Raw genomic sequence first — 9,778 nt, forward strand, 5'->3', positions numbered from 1 at the left:
AAAAGCCCCGTGCACGTATCTGAAAGTTGTCTTTGTCACTTTCTTCCTAGGCACACCAAGACAAACGCAGTCCTACCCATCTCACTTAAGTCAGGATCAAGTCAAGCGATCTCCAGTGTGAAGTCACAAGTACTGAGGTGATTTTACCAGTTGACTATCAGTGAAACTGCCCTTCCCAGTTCGTAAAGACCGAGGTTGCACGCCTTCGTGATAGTAGTTAGTGTACGGCACTGCAGAATATGTGTCGAAGAAGAAACCAGAAACCAGTGAGTGAAAGCGTCGAATGTCTGGAGAAACGTGACTCACATGATCACATAAATGGGTAATTTGTTCGATTCGAACACACACCTGAAATAAGAATGGTAGATTCATCTGCTGTTTCTGTCCTATCTTTCGGTGTAAACATTAAAGTGGTTACAAAACTCTTGTTTGATTTCGGCTTTATTCTGTAACCTACCCGCCAAGCAAGCAGCGGTTCGAAGCGTGTACCTGTTTGAATGCGTTCAACGATGGTGTTTCTTACGAAAATTGACTACTGTACTGCAAAAGACGGCTGGTTGGTCAACGTCGGTGCTCAACCTGCGGAACCGCCTGTGTTATTCGTGTTCCCTGAGCTACTTTGTGTTGCGACGTTAGAACTGACGCTCATGTGAGTGCACTTAACTAAATAAACGAGATAAAAGGCGCCCATGAACGCTAGAAGTTGTGAGAATTTCAACCAGCTATTGACAGGAAGGCCGTTAGCTCAGGCTGCATATCTGATCCTCAGTACTTGCATCTTTCTTGATAGCCAGCAAATACAAACCCACGTGGTACCTCGAAGGCATCTTTGACTTTCAACCAGAACAGGGGACCCAGCAACATGTTTCATCCGGATACCTCAGTGGTTTAGGTGTGAACTTACTGATTGTAGGGCCCGTGGTTCGAACCCAACCTCTATATTTCCACTGGCGCTGTCTTGTCTTTGGCAAGCTAGTGGTATCCAAGCCTTCACGTTTCTTTCGGTTGGCATGGCAGCCAGGCGCCCAAAGAAGAGTTCCCTCCTGACCAATTCCCTGATGAGAAATCCGTATTTCGACTTTTCCAAGTAGCCACATGACTCTGTTGTACACATGTTTTTTATGCTTTGTTCGGATCTCCACACAAGGTTTCCTAGCTTCATGAAGCTTAAATACCCTACAAATGCCCAAAAAATAGACGCAGGCAAAAGAAGGGACTCAGGAGCAGCCCAACTCAATTAAGTTCACGTCGTCAAAACCTGGTGGTGTACATACCAGTGACAGGAAGAAGGCCTTCGCTGCGGAGTTGTTCGTTAGAAAAACATCAACTGAACGGTTACAGACTATTGGTCAGGGGAGCAAAACTGTCATATGCATTTTGTTCTTCTTGAACGCGTCTTCCTGAACTTTCCTGGGTATTCATTGACTGTTACTCAAATGCAACCAACTGCTACAAAGCGACTCCACAAATCCCCTAAGAGATTTCACTTTTCAAGGGACGCGAAGCGGATTTACGAGGAAACATACTACTCGCATAGCCGATCAATAGTATCCACCGTTACACCAGTAGAAAACCGAAACTAACATGGGACTTACATTATGGTTTGAAAGTCAACCGCTTAACACCTTCGTTCCATTCATAGAAGAGATAAGGGACTTGTGTGCAGACTGGTGTTTTCCCCAAAATATTTCGCTCGTCACCCTTTAATGCACAGTGTATGACACCAGTGACCTTCATTTTAGGTACAATAGGCAGAAAACAGGATCCAGAATAAGGTGAAGATGCTTGGAACCGATTGAGTAGTCCTCGTTTCCGGAAAAGTTTGGGAACAATCGGTAGGTTTATCGCTTGACAACGTTCCAAGTGGACCAAAACGGAAGAACTAGCCACTAGGCTGGACCTAAATTTATGTAGGTTCCCCATCGACCTAACACACAAAAATCCCTCGGTTGACACCCAACAGTGATTTAGTGTGACTTAACTGGTTGGTTCTCCTTTCGCTTTAAATCCCGACCAACCTCGTAATCTAGTCACTTGGCCTGTCGAAGCTTTTGGGTCAAAAGCGAAACGTTGCCCAGCAATAAATCTACCGATTGTTACCAAACGTTTCCGAAAACAAGAAACCAGAATCGTTAAAAATGGCCTAAACACTGATGTAGCTAATTACACATTCACATATACGAAATGGGGTCATTTATTTTCAAAGAATTCATAAAATCAAGGCCACAGACCAGCTTGAGATTCGTCGATTGATCAGTGAAATTTCTCTGTTCGATGTAAATGAGAAATTTCTTACAGATCAGGTGAGGATCTGACTACAAACCAGTGTGGTAGTACAAGAGCCGAATGAAGGTGATTGACTACCAGATACGTACTTTCGAAGAACTGCAAAACGAATTGGCCGTTTTTGGCTGGTTTTCAACATACTGGGACAAAATGCAAACGCAAGGGTTTTATCGAAGTTTAGTCGGGTCAAACCATTAGGCGTCAACCACTGAAAGCGCGGCGGTTTACATTAAAATGTCTATTGATAACAGCACCAGTTTGTTGACGGTTGATCACCTGGTTGCACGAGCTTGGGGTCACAGATCGATCACAATAGGCGATCACAATACGTGAGAATTCAATAAGGTAACGACCACCGCCAGTTGATTACAAATGTATACGTTAGGTGATCCCCTCAGAGGATACCAGCTCTTCGAATCAGTACCATTTCAGCTAAATCTCATTAGCCTGTCATCAAAACTGACGCCTTCTGAAAGATCACCTCAGCTCCCACCCTCATACTTTTCGTGGCGTCAAACATCGCCCAACAAAGATTAGGGTGTAAGATACGTGCATCCCGGCTTTTATGCGTTTTTGCCCTAGTCAGGCGTTTGGACAAGTGAATGAAAAAAGGATCGTGTTCTAAAGTGATTTTCGTCTTCATGAGGCACAACTTTTATCATTGCTGCTCTCTGTAAAAGCTGCCTTACAGAAAGGACCACCTGTAGTAGATCCCTCTCGATTTTGTCGAACGATTAGGTTCCTCTTAGAAGAGGAACAGGTCGCACTTGGTGAGCCACTGTAGACTGTCTTCAGAGGTGGGACAACAGTACTACACTTCACTTGTCTGAAAAGCACAGTTGGAAAGATATGGTGGATACTACCTCTTTTAAATTGCCGCCTCTTAGAAGGCCACAGTCGTACACCTACCCTCTCCTAGGAGATCACTTCAAATGATCTACCTAATTGCCTTGAATTAGAGTATCCTTTGCTGGTACTACATTATGGATACTAGTTTCTTGAGAGAACCGAAATACTAACGTAGACTCAATAGAGCATTATACAGCCTCAAATCTAGGATTGTCTCTCAGTGGAAAGAAAGCCAGCAGTAAAATGACAATATTCACTTTGTGACTGTGCATAAGTTTGGGCCAAAGTGCGCCTGAGGTGTAAGATGGTGGCTTCTTGGCGGTAGTTTAGTAACATTCGCCATGGTAAAGGTAAACGAAAGTTGTCTTTCAGGAAATTTTTATTTTGTGTTATTAAGAAGGATCATATTGTTAATACATTCGTCTCAGTACATGGTTACACTACTACTAAACTCTAAGCTCCGTACACTATTACCTGCTCTTACGGACAACAGACTGATGTACCCCCCAGCTAAGATCGGGATGGTTCATTGTTGGGAGTGAGAGACTGGAATGCGACGTGAAGCAGCGCACGGCAGTTCGATATTTATCACCTTTGAGATATCTATCTGTTTTGTGTTGCACCCCTGGAAAGCGCACCCAAACAGACCAACCGAAATTGGTCCCTCCCGATCAGCTATTGCTTTTCGTATGGGAATTCGAATTAAAATGTATTTAGAGCAACAAGTCTATTGGGGGATCTGAGGTTTTATAAATTCAGGCAACCGCAGTACATCCAACTCATTAAAAAACCATTTCTGTGATCGTTAGTTCTCTCTCACAAATATCGGGATTGTCTATCTTTCATAGTGTCTTGGAGGATAGAAGTTGACGGCTAACACACATTTCCACCAGCTTGAAGTGCAAATGCTCGTTTTCGCTGATCGAAATCGGATGTTAAGGAACGCTACCTATGATCCACTTTCAAGAGAAAGAGTTTACTTCCCTGCGCTTTGTAGTGGAGCTGTCTGGCAAATTTCTCCAGTTAAACTGAGCCAGAGAAAAGTAACAGGCTTCCCCTATTGCATGTGACAATAAATTAGCACCCAAGACTTGCAAAATACCTTTATTTGAAATGACTTCAATCGTTTTCTCATGATATATTTGTCGCCTACGAAAAATCGATAAATTGGTCCAAAACCAACCCACTGCATGTGTACTGAACTGCCGTGGACTCTGTATCACCACCAGCCACAAATGTTACCATCACTGCCTGCAGAGTAAAGCCGATTTGAGCTGTAGTCGAACACGGCAGACTGAACGGCATCTTCGTGTCCTTCAAGTTCCGTGACCTTGAAAACAAACATTATTATTGAAAAGGAAAAATCACCGCCAGACTATGATTCGTTACATTGATTGCGTTGAAACAATTATATAAATCAAGTAAAACAACGGCAATATTTTGATCGGTAGATCTGATAGGCTTAAAAATGTTTTGTTTGGCTTTTTGGGTGACATTTTATTGTTGTATTTCTATTATCAGTCACCTTTAACTTCATTCAGCTATTTCATTTATTCTTTATTATATTTATTTTACTATTCACTTTGTAATACTCACTCGAGCGGAAAATTCCTAACAAAGAGAGTCAGTTTCGCCCAAAACAGCTGTGTGTTCTGTGAATAGCCCGAGGAGTTTAGCTCAAGATTCAGCAGTCTGAGTGGGAAGCTCTGAGCAGATGATTGGTTCATCGATCACATGGCAGCAAGTTGTTGCATGTGAACAATGAACTACAAGACATCCGTCTGAAATGCATGTGATGTTTGATGACAATGGGATAACTCAATAATACCAATAAGTCAATTAGAGAAACTCATCTAGATTAGTTAGCCGATGGGTAGTATGAGAGAAGACGGATTTCTAGACGATGTATCGATTGGTGGGTTGTACATTTATGTAGGTTACTGCCACAGTTTATAAAAATATTGGGTGTATTTTATCCACACCGATGATCTTCGAAAGCTGCTGCTCTGAATTATTAGTCCAAGGTCTCCGTTCAGTTTTAAATCCTTCTGAGAAGACGGTACGTACGGTCCAGCCAGCCCACTCTTCTCTAACAGTCCTGTCACGGAAACTGTTCTAGGTTGCTGAAAACTCCTCGACAGCCCATGACCGGTTTCGCCTTTCTTGGGGCTCATCAGTTAGGCGCAGTCCCCTGGTTTCCGTCAACCTTATGTTCTAGGTGAACTCAAATTGCATGAAATGGTTTCCGTCAACTTTATGTTCTCGGTGAACTCAAATTGCACGAAAGTAGAGAAACACACTCATCTGAAAACTAATTTGGTTTTGTGAGAGACTCACTCGGAACCCAGCTGAATCTCTCGTTTGTGATGTTTGCAGGCAACTGAATGTGATGCACCAGGCCGCCTCATGTTATAGAGTGCTCGTGAATCCAAGCTATTGCCTTCAATGCAAGCTTCCTTCCCGAGCCTCCCACTTGACAGCCCAGCGACAGTGCTGGATTTACGCACCAATTTATCACCCCCCGCCTGCAATGCGCAGCTACCTGCCGCCCTCAAATCATCGATGAACGAAATCGCGGNGAGCCCCACTTGACAGCCCAGCGACAGTGCTGGATTTACGCACCAATTTATCACCCCCCGCCTGCAATGCGCAGCTACCTGCCGCCCTCAAATCATCGGTGAACGAAATCGCGGCACTGTACGATGAGTACGCGGTTATTACAGCTGAAAACGATGATGATGATGCTCCAGGGTCCTAGGGTTATTTACGGAACTACTCAAGTAGTGAATCCTAACTCACCAAATAGCATTGTACAACAGAGCTCCATAGCATAGCATGCTATTCAAACAGAAGCATCAACTAACCTAACGCTACTCTTCTTCCAAGCTCGTCTGTCAGTGACTCGTCCAACCGCGCAGTTCTCTTCCTATCGGCTGATCTTTTAGTATCCACAGAGAAAGGCTTTTGTAGATGGCATAAATATTTTGGGTTTTCTACCTATGGTAGATCTCCTTACTTGATCTAGCTGCTAGGTCTATTTTGGATATCACAAGGATTGGGCATATTCCAAACTGAAAAGCATCGCGAAGGGTGAAAACGGTAGTGGGTTGCCGAATTTTTCATTGACCTTGAGTAGTGCGTTCTGTATTACTATCTTTGCACAGCGATTCGATGTTGTCGCCCACAGCAATCAGAACTAATACAACTTCCAAGATATGTAAAACGCTCCACAACTTCCAGTGGAAGAAAGCTGTCCAGACAAGTTTTATGATATCATCACCATCAGTAATCCGTTAGACAGCAGCGAAACCTCTCTCTTCCAGATTGAAAACAAACAGTTACAGTAGAATCTTGTTGCTGACGGACAACCAACAGGCAGTTTGCATGCTGGTATAAAATACAGCTAGGTGTTTCCACCGAATGTTCATCGACAAATTCACGAAATTTCTAACACACTGTTAAAAAAACTCGGATCGAACCCTTGCTTGTTGAAGGTTTCGCAAAAATGGTTAGGAAGGATCCTCATTCCAGAGTGCCGAAATCATTTCAAATCGTTCATCCCTTTAAATACCCACTGTGACAAACCCAAACAGAAGACGGCAGCAAAGATTACCTTGGTTCACAATCGCACCCCCAGAGTATCCGATCCCATATGAGGAACGTCAAATGATCCTGTCCTAGAAAACCAGTCGCTTTTGACAGTTTTCCAACCGACTTGAAAGTCAACTGTAGCCCACCCAACTGATATGAAAAATGAGTGGGTGAGTAACATAATACTGAGTTCTTGAAGTCAACTGTGGAGCGCAAGATTTCGCACGTATTTTCAACAACTCAAACCTCAAAGTGCACAAAACCAACTCACCGTACCGTCGGCAACTTCGATGCAATAAATTCGGGCATCCGCACAAGCTGCCACTAGGAATTCGCCACTTAGCTCAAAGTCAAGCTGATTGACCATGAAACTGGGCTGGTTACTGTGTACTTTGGTAAGATCTACCAAGTTTGTCTGGCACAGACTACCAGGTTCTTTGAAGGTTTGCGGACCGTGGGGCCCAATTTGTCGGAGATCCCATAGCCGGACAATTCCAGAGGTGTCGCACGAACTGATCAATGTTCCTTGCTGATTGAACAACGCATAGGTGACTGGATGATTATGACCCAGAAGCGTTTGTATACAAATGCCCTGGAAAGAACATTTGACAGAATGCGATCACTTTTCAGTGTATGACCTACTCAATGTATACGGAGAGCTGATATTTCGTAGATAAGCTGGGGGTGGCTGACATGGCAACCAGGAGAACAACTATAGTGTACTATGAACAGTCAGAAGTATGCTTTTCGGTACAGAAAAGTTTTCACCCTTTTCCATGCGTACTTCAAATTTTATCATCGCTGAGCCTTAGTACACATTGCACTGTCATCCGAAAGATCATCACCAACACACTGTAGAGCAGGTGACAAAAAGTTTATGAACTGATAACCTGATTCGACGAGCGGGCCACACCAGCTCCGTCTACCATGGCATCCAAAATCATGTGTTTTTCTTTTGATGAACACTGATCTGTTAGGTGTTTTAAAATTTGAAAGTCATACTGGATAGTTATTTGTGAAAAATGGCGTCGTAGCCTCCACAGTGTTGTCAACGACCGTTCAACGCTCATAGATAGGAGCTCCTCTTATCAGCAGAGTCCGGCTTCGTGAAGCTCAGCATCTGTCCTTAAGATGAAACCGTCTTCCTTAGAACAGGGTGTAACACAAACTCTTCGTGATGTGTCAGCATGACTTGGTTATGTGACCATACTGAAAACGGAAGATCTGTCGCTCATCTACTCGACTCCTCAATGTGTGAAAATTTTGGTCCCATCATGGTTTCCTTCTATCGTGAGATATAACTGTAATTGATAAGAAATATGTTCAACCCACCAAACAGTGTTTGTAACAAGTAAAACCTGAACCATCTCGTGAACACGAACGGCACTTCGATGCCCAAGTTTAGCGGAAATCGTCTGGTCCATTCCATACACACACTTGAGTCGTTAGATGAAGTCATCAACTTACAAACCTCGAAGCACCGTTATTGTTCCAGCTAGTATTCACTGAATGTGTCGCTACGAGTTCTGCGTTTGGCAAGTGGAAATATACATCAAGAGTAACTATGTCAGTGATGTTTCAACCGTGTGACAGCTGGGGGCGAGATGGCCCGAGTGGTTAGAGCGCGAATTTACTGACCGGAAGGTCCATGGTTCGAACCCGACCTCTGCCTCTCGATTTCCCCTGTCTAGACTTGGGCAACCTGGCAGTATCTCAGCCCTCGTGCTTCCTTCGGGTGGCATAGCATTTGGGCACCGAAAAGGTGTTACGGCTGAACGATTTTTTTTCGTGTGACAGCTGGAATTGTTTGTATTGGTCAAAAATGGCATCGCGTATGACATTTACCCCGCGTTCAAAATCCGGGGACAAACGTATAGATATCTCACCTTACAAAACTTGAGACCGACGAAGAGCTAAAACATTTTAGATAGCAGCTGAACACCTTTCGATGGCTAGCGAAAACACGCACAAGGGGACTTTTCACCTTATGGTTTGATTTCGCTCGTACCAGTAATTTGACCGGGCTTCAGGACCAGAAAACTGTGATTTTATCATTCGTGAAAGCACTTACTGCACGCGCGTCCCAAACGGCCACTGTTTTGTCGGTTGACGCACTAACCAATATGTTCCCGTACGGGAGGAAGCGAGTGGAGTTCACCGTACCGGTCTGTTTCCGGAACGTCGATCTACACTGCTGACGTCTTTCAGAGGACATCTGACTAACAGTTTTGGTCATCTCAACGTCCCAGATGCGAACCGTGCTGTCTGTTCCTCCGGAAATCAAGAAACGTCCACTCCAATGCCAGTTGACCGACCACACAGCACCAGCATGGCCTATCAGTTTCGCCAAACAGGCGGCTTTATTTTCGTTCCCATTATGATGGTTGATATCCAATTCTTCTTCCCGTTCTCCTGAAAAATCCACGAGGTCTGAAGGATCCCCGGCCAAATCGTAGCGCCAAACCTGTAAACGAGATTGGAAGTGCTTCATGAAAGACAACAGTGCTTATTTATTAAGTGAGAAACCCTACAGTATGAAATTCTGTTTGCTTTCAGTGTCGACATCTCACCTTCTGGCAACGTGACAAGTTTTACATGTAAAAAAAACAATGAACCACCGTTTAACTGTCCTGGTCTTTCGCTTTAACAACGCACAGTGGCGCGATTCCCCATGCCTCCACTAGGAACCACTAGCTTTCTCTGGTGGCAGTTGATTCCAATGCACATCCTAATATGTCACCCATCCTGACTGCCGCACTGACGCAATTGAGGAGTCCGGTCTCCGAAGCATTGATTGACTCGACGGTTGAGCAAACAACCCTGACAGAAATGCCGATAAATTAAGCCAAGGACGCTGGTATCTCTTCCTGTCACAGAGGTATGATGATTGGAGGATTGCCGCTGTTCCTCACAACCTGATGCTGGATAAAAAATCGCAAGGATATGGCGATATCCGGGTAGAACACTGATGCATATATTTGGAACCAGCTCTGAGTGCACTTAATGAAGTATACTCATGTCTGAAGCATGATAGCAGTTCACCAGGCACGGT

General features: G+C 44.2%; 1 protein-coding gene across 1 annotated transcript in view; it reads right to left on the minus strand.

Moving 5' to 3' along the window:
* Positions 1-4,354: 4,354 nt before the first annotated feature.
* Positions 4,355-9,778, minus strand: part of T265_05839 (hypothetical protein) — a gene marked incomplete at both ends in the record, with an annotated part of 18,808 nt that continues 13,384 nt past the window's right edge. Inside the window, 3 exons of the mRNA XM_009170960.1 lie at positions 4,355-4,465; positions 6,998-7,318; positions 8,798-9,190. Of these exons, the coding sequence (XP_009169224.1) occupies positions 4,355-4,465; positions 6,998-7,318; positions 8,798-9,190 (825 nt within the window). The remainder of the gene's footprint in view (positions 4,466-6,997; positions 7,319-8,797; positions 9,191-9,778) is intronic.

The sequence above is a fragment of the Opisthorchis viverrini genome (genome assembly GCF_000715545.1).
Source record: "Opisthorchis viverrini unplaced genomic scaffold opera_v5_117, whole genome shotgun sequence".
NCBI classification, from domain to species: Eukaryota; Metazoa; Platyhelminthes; class Trematoda; order Opisthorchiida; family Opisthorchiidae; genus Opisthorchis; species Opisthorchis viverrini.